The sequence below is a fragment of the Pseudochaenichthys georgianus genome, unplaced genomic scaffold, assembly GCF_902827115.2.
Source record: "Pseudochaenichthys georgianus unplaced genomic scaffold, fPseGeo1.2 scaffold_223_arrow_ctg1, whole genome shotgun sequence".
Classification (NCBI taxonomy): Eukaryota; Metazoa; Chordata; class Actinopteri; order Perciformes; family Channichthyidae; genus Pseudochaenichthys; species Pseudochaenichthys georgianus.
In genome coordinates this window covers 17,549-35,855 of record NW_027262869.1, presented here as the reverse complement: position 1 = coordinate 35,855, position 18,307 = coordinate 17,549, and the positions used below count along the sequence as shown (strand labels likewise).

The window sequence follows — 18,307 nt, the reverse complement described above, 5'->3', positions numbered from 1 at the left end:
CACACACACACACACACACACACACACACACACACACACACACACACACACACACACACACACACACACACACACACACTTTATGATTTCAGAGCCCCACTCTCCATTGTTGTTAGTGTTGAAAATAAAACTCTAGTTTCATAACCACAGTCTTTTAACTGATTTAAACTGGGGTTATTCATCAGGATTTCGTAGGACTTGACTTGCTTGACTCTCACCCCAGTAACTTGAGACTTGCACATGTATGACTTACTCCCACCTCTGGTATACAGGAGACAGAGGGAGACGGCATCCTGTCACTGCAAGTCTCAGTATGCTCCGTTCCTCTTGGGTTTTGTTTTTTGTCTAAACTTTGTCGTGTCTGTATGAAACGTCATTTTGAGAGACCATGCTTTTGATTCTGTGGATTACATTTGCCTTCTGCAGACCATGTCTGGCCATTCAACTTTCCAAGACACACCTGAGTGACAGCACGGACAGGTATGGCGAGGAGCCCCGGCCTCTGCGCTGCTACAGACGCGAGGCTATGCTAGAGCTACAATGCGATCGGCCTCCTACGAATACACCAAGCCATCTGTGCCCTTCGTTATTGGATGAAATCCCTCGGGAGCCGCTTAGAAACACCAGGAAAAAGAGACGAGGAAGGAGGGGAGGCGTTCAGAATACTGCGCAGATTCAGCGGGCCACCACTTCCATCCATCATTCTCACAAACCTGCGCTCATTGAGCAACAACGTGGACACACTAAGGACACACACAAGGTCCTGTCATGAATTTCTCGAGGCCTCTTGATTATGATTCACGGAAAGTTGGCTCCAATCTACGATGCCTGAATCTCTCTCTGAAGTACCCGGACTCGCCCTTGTTCGAGCAGACAGGGATGCGAACTCGGGGAAAACCAGAGGAGGCGGTATTTGTGTGTATATTAATGATCTGTGGTGACGATCATACTCGGTAAAATGTAAAACCTGCAATCCCAACGTAGAAATTCTCGGCATGACGTCAAGACCCTTTTATCTGCCTTGAGAATTCGGGTGTATTTTACAGTTTGTTGTTTACGTGCCTCCCAGCGGCAGAGGACACTGTTCACGAGCTGCAACTCAGCCACCCCGATGCACCGGCAATAGTGCTCGGGACATGAAGCAATGTCGCCTGGAGACTGTTACCTGGGTTCCAGCAGTGTGTTAGGGATCACAGCAGGAAAGACAATATCCTGCACAAATGCTTTGTTAATGATAAAGGAGCCTATGTGTCTAAAGACAGACACCAATACTGACCTCTGATCATAATGTTGTGAATATGATACCAGTGGATAAGACCAAACTCAAGGGAACCAGAAAAGAAAGTAATAAATCATATGTGACTAAGGACATGAAACAAAGACTACGGAGCACTTGAACAGACAGAGAGAGAACTGAAAGTCAAATTGAGGGAATCAAAACACACAGAGAGCTTTTGGGAAATGCTTTTAAAGCCAAAGACCCCAAAAAAGTGTGGGACACCATGAGAACCGTGACAGGAATGACCTCTTCAGCTAAACCTATTGTGACGGACAAGACATACTTGATCCATACCAATGTGCCTATAAGCAAGGGGGTGGTACTGCTGCTGCTCTGGTTCACATCATCACTAAACATTTAGATAAACGCCACACCTATGCAAGAGCCCTCTTCCTAGACTTCCTAGCTCCAAGTGGTGCAGTTTGAGAATGTACGATTGGCCCAGTCTCCTCTGATGCTACACTGCAGCCTGCTGGGAGACACAGTCCAACCACACACGTTCAACACATAGGCCTAATAATGATACATTATATTTATAGCCTATAGGCCTAGCGCTTTCTACAACTCAAAGACGCTTGCACGCATTTATTCACACAGCTGCAGCTGCCCAGCTGCTCACTGTTTGTAAAAGTAAATACATAGTATTTTCATCTCAATAATGTACTTTCTATACCCTGCTTCATAAACAATACTGACATCCCTGCTCCTCCGAGTCTGGGGGTCCGGGGATGTGAGGACAGCGCGAGGACACAGACAGGGAGGCTGCTTCCCTTCATAAATCAATACAGATTTGACTAAATGTTTTCATAAATACATTTTTCTCCGGCTAAATCAAGAACTCACTCTGTGACTTGCGGTGTCCCCCAAGGATCAGTCCTTGGCCCCACCCTTCACACCATATACATATCCCCCCTTGGTCGTGTCATCAGCCGGCATGGAATATGTTTCCATTGCTATGCTGATGACACACAGCTCTACATCAGAGCAAACCCAACCCCCTCTGCACCTCTGCCATCATCCACAATAACCACATGCCTGGAGGAGATAAAGGTGTGGATGAAGCACAACTTCCTCCAGCTAAACAGCTCCAAGACTGAAGCCATTCTTATTGGCACTCCACATCAGGTCCGTTCATCTGCCATCACCAGCATCACCTTCTCCGGTCAGAACATTCCACTCTCAACAACGGTTACCAATCTGGGAGTTAAAATGGATCCTCACCTGACCTTTGAGGCCCACATCAAGCAAATATGCAAGACTTCTTTCTACCACCTGAGAAATATTGCGAAACTCCGCCCCACACTCAGTCTGCCAGATGCTGAAAAGCTTGTCCACGCCTTTGTCTCCTCCAGGCTGGACTACTGTAACGCACTCTCATTGGGATTCCTAGCAAGAACATCCAGAAGCTGCAATACATCCAAAACACAGCTGCTAGGATCCTGATGAGAGTGCGGAAGTACGAACACACCACACCCATCCTCAAATCACTGCACTGGCTCCCGGTCTCACTCAGGATTGACTACAAAATCACCCTCTTCACTCATCAGTGCATATATGGAAATGCTCCCTCCTACATCAAGGAATTGCTCACCCCACAAACCTCCATGAGGAACCTACGTTCAGTAAAGGCAAACCTCCTCATCCCACCAAGGACAAAACTGAAGACCATGGGAGACCGAGCCTTCTGCTCCGCTGCTCCGAGATTGTGGAATGCCCTCCCAAACCAGCTGAGGACACCACAGACTGTGGAGGCTTTCAAAAAAGGCCTATAAACGCATCTTTTTAGAATAGCCTTTAACTAGATTTTTAAATCCCCCACATTATGCCATGCGGGCATGAATGTCACAGCTTTTATTATGTTGTTTTAATTGTTGTTTTGTTTCACCTTTTTTAATTTTTAATTTTGTAGCACTTTGAGTTTTGTTTACGCAAATGAAAAGTGCGCTTATAAATAAAATATATTATTATTATAAAGGAGATGGCATTAAACGGGCAGCGGATCTGCTGTGTGTGGAGAGAGAGAGAGAGAGAGAGAGAGAGTTGCTTCCCGACCCGGCCGCTGTGCTGCACTTCCCGCCCGCCCCGTCTAACTGCACAGAAAGCGGCGAGATGCATTTAGGAATCCACAAGCAGAACCCAAACTAACATTTCTAAACGAACAATGGCGGACAAGTACAATGTGCGAATGAGTTCTGCCTTTTGTAAACTGAATGTATCAATAACTTGTCTTCCGTCACTGCATCGAGACCGAATCGTCCACGACCGCATCGCAATGCATCGTAGAAACGATTATTTTCAACACCCCTATTGTTCGCCGGACAAGTCGATTGAAAGATCTACTTGTCCGATATTGTAAAGTACACGTCCCGGACGGTGGGACGTGTTCTTTTCCGCACACTGGTCTGTATACGGTAGGGGTGTAACGGTTCACAAACATTTTGGTTCCGTACGTACCTCGGGTTTTAGGTCACGGTTCAGTCCGGTACGTTTTCGGTACCGCAGAAACAATTATCACAAAACATAAAATATATAGTTTTTAAATTATTATTAAACTGAATATTCACTCAAATAAATACAGAATCTAATGAAATGAACATTGAGGTGCAGCATGTGGATGAACTGAAATAACCTGCATCTGAACTGCACTGTTCCTGAGCAGCAGCTTGGCATCAGGACTTGCTTTTCGTTGTGTTTTCATGTCGTCTAAAGAAAGATGAACTTGTCCACATGGCTGCAGAAAGGGCAGATCTGCTGGCACTAGCATGTCTCCTGCTGTGGAGAACACCCTCTCTAGGGACAGAGGCAGAACAGCCAGGTAGCGCTTTGCTACCATGGCAACACGAGGATACTTGGCGTTTGTAATAGCTCTGGCTCGGTCTGAACTCTCTGCGAGCGGTGGAGGCTACATGCTAGCGGGAGTTGGGTTTGCACTTCAGTCTGTTTTCTTTTGGTACCGGTGATATTCACGTTCGGTGATGCCTTTTCAAATGAGTGAAAGTTCGATGTATTGCCAGCCGCGTAACGTATAACTGGATAGTATCTTCATTATTTAAAATATAAGCTGTCTAAAAACGAAAACCGTATTTCAGTTTTCGCAACCAAAAGCTGATGCCTGGCTGCCAAATACAGAAAAAAGTTGTACAGATGTATTTTTGATCCTCACATATTAGTTTTCCGGTTAAAACCTCTGCACCTGCAAACAACCCGCTCTCTGTGCATGGATCGCTGTGTGGGAAGTAATTGTTTCTAATCAGATTCTAAGCCAATGAGGGTAGATTTCTTGCGTTCATGACGTAGCGCTTCATGTACGCATTGTGCGCAGTCCGGAGCTGACAGCTCCATGGAGCCTGCAGGCTAATGTCAGGACACCTCCACTCTCAGGACAGCGCCACTTTCCGAACCCTTGATGAATGCTTGTGCACAACAACTGCAGGCAAACCCGTTTTAAATGTGTATTTCCTGTGTGGCGGATACAGCTGCTTTATTTATGTCTGTATGAAGCTGTGTGAGTGTGGAGGGAGCAGCTACAGGTTAGCTTAGCCTAATCGATCAGTGCACTACGAAGCCAGTGCTAGACAGTGACATCAACAGGGGGGGGAGCCCCGCCGGTCATTACGGCCGATATTCACTCTTTATAGTTTGATCGGTGCTCTCTATAAAGGCCGATCAGGAGAGCTGGATCTGATCGATATGAACCGCGAAGCACACAAAATGGCGACGTCAGAGTGCCCGTTAGCCGGCAAACCTAAATCTCTTCGGTCAAAATAATTTCCCTTTAGCGCAATACCGCTTCAGTTGCGCCACTTATGTGACAGACAAGAAGAGTATGTGACAGACAAGAAGAGTATGTGACAGACCAGAAGAGTATGTGACAGACAAGAAGAGTATGTGACAGACAAGAAGAGGATGTGACAGACAAGAAGAGGATGTGACAGACAAGAAGAGGATGTGACAGACAAGAAGAGGATGTGACAGACAAGAAGAGTATGTGGCAGGTAGTCTATCATTAGCTAGAACTAGCTGCATCTGATCGATATGGACATAAACGCGAGTGAAGTCTGATCTGACGGGAGAGAGAGATCAGCTGCAGCGGTGAGCGGACAAAACACACACTTCAGGTTAGAATATCACACGTAGCTATTTTAATGACCTCTCAAACTACCGTAACTAGTTATAGATATGTTTAGTCTCACTGTCGGGTCCCTCATTACTGGATCCGCGAGCTGCATGATACTGGCATGATAGATTGCCCGATCGGGCACCCAGCAGGTGAGGCTTCCTTGCCCGAGCTAGATACTAGACGGCCCCGGGCCATCGGGCAGTCCTTAATGTCGAGCCCTGCGTCACACCCCTAGTAGATGGCGCTCCGAGCTGAATAAGGGCGTCAAATGAAGGCAAGACGCCCGCCTGGCGGAAACGCTGGAATTAGGAATATATTGTGATGAAGTGCACACTGACCTGAGCTCCAGGGGCCTCCTTCTTCTCCTCCATGCTGCTCATCAGCTGTCCTGATGAAGACCACAGAGCTGCTTCATTATTAATATAATACAAATATTTAGATATAATTCATCATAAACTGTCAGCAGTGAAGAGGAGGAATTCAAAGAGTTTATTCAATGATATGTTCTATTTCTGGATGCTTCTATGTAGTGTTTTATCACACCACGTGCAGTGCCTTGTCTCATCTATGCTGCTGTGACGTAAACATGGTCCACATGGATCCATTTGGTCAATGTGATGCTAAGCAGAGGAGAAGATGATAGAAAGGTCAGATAGTTATTAACGTTACACGCACATGACTTTAACCATTACGATAACAACTTGGTTTTCTGTGTAAATTATTATTAATATAATACAAATATTTAGATATAATTCATCATAATCTGTGTAGCAACTTACATTCTAACTTACAGCTCACAGTTTGTTCACTTTTATTTCATTAAAATGACTTTATTCACATAGAAAGTGACATTAATGGATGTTTGAACCACGGTTATAACGCTATCCGTGTGAAACTATCACTAAGTTAACACAGAAAGCAAACATTAGCTAGTGAGACTGTTTAATGTACTCCATGTATACAGTATTTTCTGTATATTGTGTATTCTTTAGATACTCTAGTGATATGTGTCCTGTGTGTATACTTGCTGCTAATGCTTCATTTTTATTATCTTATTGCATCTTTTAAATATGTTTAACTCGTGTAATGCCTGAAAACACTTCTGCTGGGACACAATCATTTCCCAGTTTAAGATAAATCATTATTTAAATAAAGTATATCTATTTATCTAATGAGCTAAACCGTCGCTTAGCTTAGCGTTAGCAGCTAACTGAAGAACCCCATTCATTTCAATGGGAAAAATGCTACGTCGTGGTGAATGGCGATGCTAATAAGATAGTTAGCATACCTTTAAAACCATATATATGGCAAAGAGCACCAACAGAACAACTCTAACCGTCTTAAAGACAACTGGTGTAATAAATAACTAACATAAAGTCAGCTGAGCATTACAAATCAACTGTTACTCCCCAGAGCCGAACTGGAATAATAACTGTAGCTGTTAGACGATAGCTGTTAGACTTTAGCTGTTAAACTATAGCTGTTAAACTGTAGCTGTTAAACTGTAGCTTTTAGCCTTTATTTAAAGATAGTTTGAGACTATTTTTGTCGCACATTTTAAAAAAATGTTGTGAGTTTCTTTCTTCCAAGATTATAGCTGTTGTGTTAAATAAGATAACTTCTGATTCGTGATTAACTGTAAGCTAAGAGGTGTAAATACACTTAATGAAACCTCTGCAGGTGTTTAATACACTCACCTCTTCTTTTCTCCTTCTTCTCCTCTCGGTTTTGGGCGGATTGCAAAGAACTTTAAAGGTGCATCTTCTTCTTCTCTCGTTTTCTTCTTCTTCTTCTCTCGTTTTCTTCTTCTTCTTCTCTCGTTTTCTTCTTCTTTCGTGTTTATTGGCGGTTGGCAAACCAACTTGTAGGTGCATTACCGCCACCAACTGGACTGGAGTGTGGACAAGAGACTATGCAGAAAACAAGAAACAAAACAAAGAACCAAAACTCTAGATTATTTTAAAAGTATCAATTTCTCTTAGAAATTTAATAATCTCACAATATATATTGCCTGATGTTTCCCCTAACAGCCCTGATAGCGACAAGTCATGGAATGTTGCTTTCTTCAGTGTCTGGAAAAGCACATTTCTCTGAGTACTATATTTCCTGGTATTTCCGGTTGGATGCTTTCCTATTATACTTAAAGTATGATTGAGACCTGTATGTAATGGCACTCTTGCCACTATAGAGCGGGGTTGACGCAATCCAAAACAATAAGCAGCCGAAGGTTTTCAGTCAAAAAATATACAATTTATTAACAACAAAGTATTGACTTCAATAGTCTCAAAATATTATACAGTATTTCGGCGATATGCTTTCCTAACTAAACTATACTTTGTTTGCAGTCCAATTTGCAACACCAATCTCTGTCTGCAATTTGCGGTGGAAAAACTGTTCCGCTCCCCGTCTCATCAGGTCTCCGAGTTACCTCACTTAAATACACACCGGAAGGTACAAGGAAACAGATCATATTTACGATATAAAATTAACAATCATTTCATCAAAAACATATTCACCATGGCAATATAAATCCTTTTCCATCATTACATCATTTATCAAATTATGACTCGAAATAATAACTTTGTGGCTCTAACATACCGGCCCCTAATTGTTGACACAGTAGCAAAACAATTAATACATTATAATAGAGCCAAAAAACAAGCAGTTACTCAAAATGTAACCGTCATCAATATACAATCATTGTCATAGTTCATAGTCCAATGTTTGTGTTTGGTGTGTTTGCATGAGTTCAAGAGGAAAAAGGGGGGGGGGGGCATGTGTGTGATACTGGGTGTCAGAGGTTACCAGCACATGACACCTTGTGTTCAATCAACTGCTTCCAGAAGCAGACAGAGCTTGTCAATTGGTCGCTGTAAGGGGCTACTCTTGGTTTTCACCAAGACACTGCGGACAAGCCCTTTGGACCCTGACAGTGTCTTTATCACCCGGTGCTGTGTTATCCACGATGACCACGAGGTCATTGGGGCGAAGGTTCCGTTGGGGGTTGTGCCATTCGAGTACAAGTTCTCCTTGTGAAAGAGTCCAGGTGGGCCCCCTGGAAATGAAAAGTTTATGATTAAACGTTATTTGTCATCGTTGGAGCCAGTATTTTGATTTGATAAGAAAGGCCACCTAATGGTGACGTCTGTAGTCAACGCACTATAAAGGACTACAATTCCCACGCCGCCTGTGCTGAAGCCACAGTGATGGGCAACCTGTTGGAGAGACGCCGTCGAGGAACAGTTTTAACCATACACGTACACAAATCGTACAAGTACCCTTTAAGTTATGAAGTTATAGAAGCCTTACCAAGAAGAAAGAATACCGTCGTTTGTTATTTGATTTGAGTTTTGCCTCTTTGTTTTGAATATTGTAAAGGCCTCTTCTCTTTGTTGCATGTGTAAAAGTTTGTTATTTTATTTTGAGCAAACACATCGCAACATCATCCAAACCATCGGAGGCCGAGTAACTCTTCAACTGTAAGTAATATAAAGGAAAGAAAACGAGTCAGAAGTGTCTGTTTAGGCGTCTAGTGGCTTGATAGAAAAACAAGGAATGAAGCCACGACAATCTTTCTAGTCGGACCCATTAGAGCGTAAAAACTGTAGCTATAAGTATCTGAAATAAATATGTACTGAAAGAATAACTGCATGCATTGTTTCTTATGCGCAATTACTTCATTCTGTCTTTGTGTTTTTCGTCCTGCATTTATTGGGCCCCCCTCAGAAGATAACTGGCCCCAGTCAGAATATAGCATGGTGATGCAGTTGGTCCTCTAGCCTGTAGCCTTTGACCTGATGAGGCGTTCTCTGCCGGTTATAAAGGAGCCATGAAAACACAACAACTTCAGTCTAATACAAAAATAAATACATTTATGTCATCAAGTTTTTTTATTGAGCACATTTTAACAAGGCATAAATCAATCAATAAGATATCGTGCAAAGGAAGCATCTTATAAAACTACTTTTAAATGCAGTAAAGAAAAAGCCAATACAAATTAAAACAAGATGAATTGTAATAAAAAAAGGTTGCCCTGCTCTCCTCTGTGTTTCAGTCCCGGTCTCTAAGCCCCGCCTCCAGCCCCTGGTCTCCCTGATGGAGGGCTCCACCTGGCGGGGGGGTCCGGTGCAGCTCACCTGTGATATGTGACTTCAAACAACCAAAAAGAAACATCAAATGCAGGGACGTGGAAAGTCAGTCAGAGTTGGGGGTGCGGGTGGGGGTACCTCGCAGCGGCGAAACTGTGGCGCTTACACTGCGTTTGCGCTTCAGATGAGGCTCCCTCCGCAAAACGAGGCCCCACGCAGTCTGCGTGATCTACGTGATCTGCGTGATCTGCGTGGAGGGAGGGTCCGGTATAATAGCGTCACACTAAATGCAGTCATTTGGTCTTTAGCAGCAGCTTGTGAGAGCAGCGCGTTCATCGGTGTTCGTTGTCATGCTGCCAGCTTGTTGACGGCCTGTGTGTTGATGGGACTTCTCATGCTCCCTAAATGTTTCCTCTGCCTTTCGCCAGTTCTTAAACCGTGCTTTCACAAAACTCCCATCCCTGATCTTGCGCTGACGAGCTTCTTTTCCATAGCAGAGCAACAGAAGAAGCACACTGCATGATCCCTTTCTCTTATCGTGAAGCTTTTTAGAGACTGCTTACACTGAAATGCTAACTCAAACACACTCAAAATAAAACTTTTGTATTGATTTGATTAGTGAACTTGTTGGCGTTGCAGTTACAACTCTCCACCAGCAGGTGGGGGTGCTGCAGCCCCCTCAGCACCCCCCCTTCCCACGTCCATGATCAAATGACTAAAGAAACATCAGAGAGAAGCTGAGTTACTGCAAGGAGAGGAGGAAGTACTAAAACATACACAAAGCAACCACTTAGAAAGCAAAAGGACTGAAAGGGGATCAAAACAGACGACTTAGAACGATCACATGAATACAGAACAAGTGTTAAAAAAGATGCAAAAAGACTGAAAGTAGATTTGGTGACGCAAACAAAGACACCCCCCCTCGCTTGGACCTTAAAACAGGAACCTAATCTTTAAATTCACACAATTCAAGTTGAATATCTCTACCACTCCATCTTAGTGCCAAAGTCTGTCCCCTCCCAGAGACGTTGATCGCTTCTCAGGAAAGAAGAGTAATGATGAGAAGGAAGCAGACGTTGGGTCAGATTGGAACATGTCCATGTTGCTGAGCAACAGACAGGAAGCAGGGGGCGGGTCTCTGACTCTGGACCTTCACACTCACATGTGTTAATATGTGATCCACTACAATAGGCGAGTTGCACGGGATGACGTATTTCCATTTCCAGTTCATTGAGCGTGCGCTTGTAAACTTCCGGTCTGCGGTAGAGCGGTAGAGAGGGTGGTGGCAACACTGGACTGTGACTGGACGAGAGATGGCAGAGGGAAGTGACGAGGCAGGACGTTAAGTTGAAGGAGGACACTCTGATAGTGAGTAAAAGAGAGTTTGTACTGCACTGTTAAAAAAAATACAGGGGATTTTACAGTAAATTACTGGCAGCAAAGTTGCCAACAAGTTACTGTATTTTTACTTTACAGTAGCGATCCTGTATTTAGTTTACATTAATAAAATAAGTACTGTATTTTTAGTTTACAGTAATAAAATCAGTACTGTATTTTTACTTTACAGTAGCGATCCTGTATTTAGTTTACAGTAATAAAATCAGTGCTGTATTTTTATTTTACTGTATATTACTGTAATTTTGTAGGTTGCTGTAATCTCAAAAACAATATTTTACTGTGATTTTACTGTGATTTGATTTCAATGTTAAATTCAATATAAAAAAAACAGATTACAATACAAGAGTTCATAAAAGATATACAACAGTTCCTAACATATTCCAATACAGACTGTAAGGCATATCTGGACGACATTGTTGTCTATTCTAAGGACTGGTCTAGCCACATGTCTACCTTAAGAGAAGTTTTTAAGTGCTTGTCGGCCGCATCCCTAACGCTTAACCTTGCCAAATGTGAGTTTGGAAAAGGTACCGTTCTCTACCTTGGTCAGCAGGTTGGTCGGGGGAAGGTGTGCCCTGCTGATGCAAAGATCAGGGCAATTGCCTCCCTCCCAGTGCCATCCACCAGGAGGGAACTTCGCCGCTTCCTAGGAATGGCAGGGTACTATCGCCGTTTCTGCAGAAACTTCTCATCGGTGGCGGCCCCACTCACTACGTTGACCAGTCCCTCAAAGTCTTTTGTTTGGTCCGGTGAGTGTCAGCAGTCATTTGAGAGCCTAAAAGGTATTCTGTGTTGTACTCCTGTTCTTTCTGCACCAGACTTTTCGAAGCCATTCAAGCTCGAGGTCGATGCCAGTGGAGTTGGGACAGGGGCTGTTCTTCTACAAGAAGATGCACAGGCTATCGATCACCCCGTGAGCTACTTCTCCCGAAAGTTCAACAAACATCAGTTGAAGTACTCTACTATTGAGAAAGAAGCTTTAGCTCTATTGTTTGCCTTGCAGCACTTTGAGGTGTATCTTGGCTCCAGTGTAAAACCTATTAAGGTATACACTGATCACAATCCGCTGGTTTTTCTTTCAAGGATGTACAACCACAATCAACGCCTTATGCGTTGGTCGTTGATTGTCCAGAACTACAACCTTGACATAAGCCATAAAAAGGGGTCCGATAATGTTCTTGCCGATGCACTATCTCGTGCTATGTAAATAGAAGGTTCATTGTAAGGGCCAAACATACCGTTTGGATTTATATGTGTGGGGGTGTTACGTGCCAGGCAGGCTGTACATGTGTGGTTTTCCTTCCCTCCTGTGTTTCTCTCTTCTCCCTGTCTTCTGCACAGCTAATCAGCAGCTGATCGGTATCTGCCTGTGCACCTGAGTCTGAGGGCTGATTGGATCCTCTCACCCTCAGCTGGCCTATCAGCAACCAGGGCCGACCATAAAGGAGGCACCCAGGAAGTCTTCTCTCTCTCACTCTGGGCCTGTTGCTGAGGAAGGAACACGGCTGTGTTTAGCAACTAAAGCTATTTGAATAATCTGAACTTTGTTAATGTGTGTGTGTTTAGAGGTGGAGGAGTTAGGTAAGTCTGGGGTACCCTGTACATTTCTCACCACCGAGCTAACTATTGTTTAGACACACTAGGTAAGAGGATTGTTGCCACCCCTGTATATTGTTTTGTCAAATTCTTTGTAGTTAGTTAGTGAGGGTTTTTGTTTGAGTTTGGTTTCAAAGGATAGTTGTAGAGGTAGGCCTGGTTTTGTTATGCTTGTTTCTTTTGTTTGGCACAATCCTTTGACTCCTCCTCCTCCTCCTCACAAACAGAGTTTCTGTTTAATTGTATTATCTGATAGGTTACAAGGAATAAACCTTTTGTCAACCTTTACTCTGACTCTCTCATACTTATTGGTTGTACGTTATTGTCTCCAGGTCCCCTAGACCTTAGTGGGGACGTAACACCAATTGAAATACAAAATCACAACAGTACATCTTCTGTAATTATATGAAAGTAAAAGAAACAAAACGGATCCTGGAGGCGATATTTTAGTTGGAACATTTAACATTAAACGAGGTGCTTTCGAAAAGAAGTATGCATATGTAGTCTCTCTCTCTCTCTCTCTCTCTCTCTCTCCTGAAGTTACTTTTTACAGATTCTGGATTTCAATTTGTTGTCTTCCATTCAAACTCCGTCAGATCCAGGAATCTGTAGATACATTTGAATTATATTTAGTTAACCCATCCAGTGATTTCAGCATTCTGTACTTTTATGCAGATGGCCAGGTGATAAATGAATAAGAAAAGCCAAACGACCACTTAAAGAGCAACTTGCAGGTTAGAGACCCCAGTGAATACATGTGTAGGAAAATTATGTATACACTAGATTTTCAAAAAAATATAGAGAAATATACACTACAGTGACATCTGGCGTCGTTTTTGTAAGACATTTTTACTTTTGCATACTTAATAAAATGAATGTGAAAAAAATTATAATTATTCATTAAAGGGGACCTCACCAAGTGTCAGAAAACACAACCCTCTCTCTTTTCCTCCATACCCAAATCTCTAAAAACGGGGCTGCAACGGATCTGATACAGACTGATCCAGATTTGAACACTTCTATGAACGAGGGGACCGTGCGCAGAGATGGGGTCGTTACTAAAAAAAAGTAATATATTACATATTACTTATTACTTTAAAAAAAAAGTAATATATTACACTACTTCGTTACTCTCTACATAAAGTAATTTGTTACTTTACTCGTTACTTTACTCGCAGGGCCGGCCCGCCCCTCCCTACAGGCAGATCACGCAGACTGCTAAAGTTTCAAATGTTCTCTTTAGTTCAGTTTCCATTGTCACATTAGACTGATCCAGATCCTGAATGTTTTCATATCTGACCATGGCTGTCTTCGGTCTCCTACTATCTGTATATTTTGCGCAGTCTATCTCTGCTCACGCTGTTGCGTCAGCGTGTTCTCCTGCGTGTTGGCCATGTGTTGCACTGGAGCCAGACTGGAGCACACCGCAAAGACTTCAGCAGAGCACGTACGAACTGCGCATGCGTGAGTGGCAATAACTCTCCTTACCAGCAGGCGGCGGTAGTGTGTATTCGTCATTCAAAACAGGCAACAACCGGAAAACAGAGAAGAAGAACAGACTACGTGTGTGATATAAATAAACAACAGCTATGTGCTTTAGCTTTACCTTAGCATGTGTTCTTTGCAGGTGTTTGTTGAGGTTTGATTATGACTGATTTTAGAAAGTAACGAAGTAACGCGTGTCGGGGCAATGTTAGTAACTGTAGTGTGATTACTGGATTATAAAAGTAACGCGTTACACTACTCCGTTACCGACAAAGTAATATTATTACACCCAACTCTGACCGTGCGGCAGAGTTTCAGTTCGATTTCTGTCGTTAAAGATTAAATCTTCCGGACAAAATTAGAAAACTGCCGGTCAAAGGTCTTCTTTGTTATTTATTGAGCTTTAAAACAAATTAATAATGACTCTAATCATATAAGAATAAAACACGGAGGATGGAGATCTCTTTTCCTCCACCTCTTCTGACAGCCCAGCAGCTGATCTCAAAGCACGCTCTCCCCTCTCCTGCAGGGGGGCGTGGTCAGCTGCAGCTCACAGAATCAGCCTAAACAAGTTCATTCTTTCAACTACCAGTATTACTGGAGAAAGACAGTTCCTAAGCTCCATGTTATCGTGAGTTTAGAACTTGCCTCTGAATGAACTCCAGGATTGTTGAGGCCTCCTCTTGGTCCTGGATATTGAGTACAAAGAAGAACCCAAAGAAGACCGTGAATGCATCCACAAAGTTGGCCTCGTTCGGCAGAGTGCAGATGACTCTACCTTCAAGCGACACCATCCATTTCGAAGCTCCCAAAATGGAATTTCCTGAAATATATTGAATATGTCGTCACATTTCCTGAACATTAAAGAGGCTGAGCCCCTCCTGAAAATAAAAGGGGTCAAGAGAAGTGGACAAATGGAAAAGGCAAAACTGCTTGCTACTTCAAAACTGAACATTTAAATTTGTATTTAAAATACATGTTCAGCTTTACACCTCAAAAGTAAATCTAAAAGTACGAACTGTAAGTACACAATGCAGCAGCACTATGTACATAGTGCTGCAATTAACCCACTTTTGTAAAATAACGCAATAACAGAATCAGAAAACACTTCACAGACTTATTTTGCAGCTGCTTTTCACTTCAAAACAACACAACCGCTCGCTCGCTGCGCTCACATCTCGCTCGCTCACTCTCGCTCGCTATAACATGCACATTTTACAGTAACATTACAGTATTGCTGTAATAGTATAGTATAGTTTGCTACATTTCCGCCTAAGGATCATATTCCAACAATGCAGCAGTACTATGTAGGCCTAATAGTGCTGCATTAACCCACTTTTGTAAAATAACGCAATAACGAATCAGAAAACACTTCACAGACTATTTCCAGTTCGAAACCCCGCTCCCGCTGCCACTGCGTCAGGCCGTTGTGTCCTTGGGCAAGACACTCACCCGGATTTGCTCCTGTGGGTATTGTCCACAGTACATGTATAATACCAATGTATACTTGTAAAAGCGCCTCGATGACCTCGAGGCGTGAAGATGGACGGGTGGCGCAGTGCACTGTGCAATGATCATCAGATCAAGGGGTGAACCCGCCGCTGCTGCGTCTGTAAAGCCGGTGGGTCCTTGGGCAAGACACTTCACCTGAACTTGCTCCTGTGGGTATTGTCCACAGTATCTGACCATTGCATGTATGATGTGCAATGTGTGTATATGTAAAGCGCTTTGAGTCATTGATAATGCGCTATAATAAATGTAAGGAATTATTATTATTTATTATTATTATTTCGCAGCTGCTTCGTTTCACTTCAAAACAAACACAACCGATCGCTCACTCTCGCTCGCTCTACCATGCACACGCCACCCCCCCCCCCCCCTCTCTCTCTCTCTCAAAGGGATAGCGAATCTGATTCTGCATTACCCTAATATCACAACAATTCCGAGGTCTGAGCCTTCATCTGCAGCTAAACGATCATTCACTCCCGCTGCGTGCAGTAACATTATCCCCCGCTGAACAGACACAGTTTTCAAAATAATTAACAATATAGGCTACCGGAAAACCAACGTTACATTACTAATCTAAACAGTCAGTGCATTTTGTAGAGTCAGTTGGCTTGCTCTCCTAAACAATTAACTCATGAATGGGACCTACCTCAACAGCTGTTTGGCCAAATAATAATACAACTCTATCTCGAAATAAAATACGGACTTTTGAGAAAAAAAAACGGCAATAATAACGTGAATAGATCTAAATAATCCGTTAAAAGGACACAGCGGTTCTCTCCTCTTGCTCCTGATATGACACCCCAAAGTATTGTACAGTAATAACAAAAGTTACTGTAACATTACAGCACTATTTACAGTATTGTTGTAATGTTGTTGTACATTTTACAGTAATATTACAGTATTGCAGTAATATTACAGTATGGTTTTAAAGTGCTGTATACATTTCCCGCCTAAGGATAATATTCCCACAATGCAGCATAATGTACAGTATTACACTGTATTACAAATTCAAAGTAAATTACTGTGGGTAATACAGTAATTTACTGCCTAGATTACAGATTTTTTTTACAGTGTGTTTATGGCAGAGATTATCAACTGTTCAGCGCAGACTAAAGCCAATTTAATTGTCAAATCATCTGAAAAGTACCTTGATGTGAAAGGGATGCACTGGGGACACGTGAAAGATATCCTAAATGATGACGTCCAACAACCTCAGACATGGACTGGATCATCCTGGTGGTGGTAATTGTACTGCAGTGGAATGCTAGAAGTTTAATTTCAAATGGACAAGAGTTCAACAAATATATTGACAACCTGGGAGAGAAACCTAAAGTTCCTTGTATTCAGGAAACATGGCTGAAAGCACAACTGGGTTTTATTGTGAAGGGATATACTGCAGCTAGACGAGATAGGGACTCTGGCAGAGGGGGAGGAGTCACAACATTCATACAGAGTGGGATAAGCTACAAAGTTATGCATGTAGGTACAGATCATGAAGCAATAGTTATAGGGTATGGAATGATAGAGGACCTCTAGATATAGTGAATTATAGGCAATAGTATTGGAAGAGAAGTACAGCTTGCAGGTGTTTGGGGCATGATTAGGAGAATGGGGGGAATTCAAAGGAACTATGAGTTGCCAGTTTTGAGCAGAGGCGACAAAAATGGCTGTCACAAACGTAGGAAAGGCAGAACTTCTAGCTCAAACCTTTAGGAAGTTCATAGTTCAGATAACCTACAGAGGAAGCCAGGCAGTGCAGAAATAATACACGAATGGAAAACCCGAGAATATTGGATAGAGTAGAAGCGTTAGGAGATCAGTTGGACCTGCATTTTAGTATGTTTGAGTTAGAAGAGCAATTATTAGTGCTCGCCAAACCACTGCTGGGAAAGATGGTGTTTGTTACAAAACGCTGGAACACATGACAGATAACTCTCTAGTCATTGTGTTGAGGTTGGTTAACAGGGTGTGGGATTCTGGCCAACTTCCTTCAGTGTGGAAACAAGCGATACTAGTGCCCATCCTGAAGCCAGGGAAAGACCCTTCAGATCCATCTAGCTCCAGGCCTATTGCCCTGACATCTCATGTGTGCAAAGTCATGGAGAGAATGGTTACAGACAGGTTAACGTATATCTTAGAAAGTAAAGCTCTGTTGTCCCCATATCAAAGTGGGTTCCAGAGGGGTCGGAACACAATGGATTCTATATTGTGCTGAGAATCAGACACCAGGAAAGCACAGACCAACAAGGAAGTAGTGACTGCAGTCTTCTTGATGTTGAAATGGCTTATGACCTGCTCTGGAAGGAAGGACTACTAATCAAGTTCAAATCATTGGGAATTGGTGGTAAAGCATATAATTGGGTTATGAATGTTTTACTGGACAGGAAAATACAAGTAAGAGTAGGTGCAGAATATTCAGGTGTTTATGCTGTGGAAAATGGTACTCCGCAAGGCAGTGTGTGTGGTCCGTTGATGTTCAATATAATGATGCATGACATCTTTAATCAAGTTCATCCAAGTGTGGGGAAATCTTTGTCTGCAGATGATGGGGCTTTGTGGGCAAAAGGCCGCAATGTAGCACATGTTGGAAAGAAAATACAAGCTGCAATAGTTGAAGTGGAGAAATGGACAAATACATGGGATTCAAACTGTCAGTAGCTCAGACGCAGGTCATTTGTTTTACAAAACGGCATAACATTGCTCCGATATCGTTAAAATGGTACGAGCAACCTCTTGAACAGGTTAATACAATAAGACTTCTTGGTGTTTGGTTTGACGGAAAGCTAACATGGAGCAGTCATATAGGAAAAGATCAAAATAAATGTAAAAAGG

At 42.8% G+C, this 18,307-nt stretch overlaps 1 protein-coding gene and 1 pseudogene across 1 annotated transcript in view; one reads left to right on the top strand and one right to left on the bottom strand.

Moving 5' to 3' along the window:
* The window catches only part of LOC117441960 (uncharacterized), a 605,495-nt gene extending 598,311 nt beyond the window's left edge, over positions 1-7,184 (bottom strand). Inside the window, 2 exon segments of the mRNA XM_071202313.1 lie at positions 5,738-5,787; positions 7,097-7,184. Coding sequence (XP_071058414.1) covers positions 5,738-5,779 — 42 coding nt within the window. The 5' untranslated portion in view covers positions 5,780-5,787; positions 7,097-7,184.
* The window catches only part of LOC139433344 (zinc finger protein 91-like), a 189,056-nt pseudogene that overhangs the window by 153,880 nt on the left and 16,869 nt on the right, over positions 1-18,307 (top strand).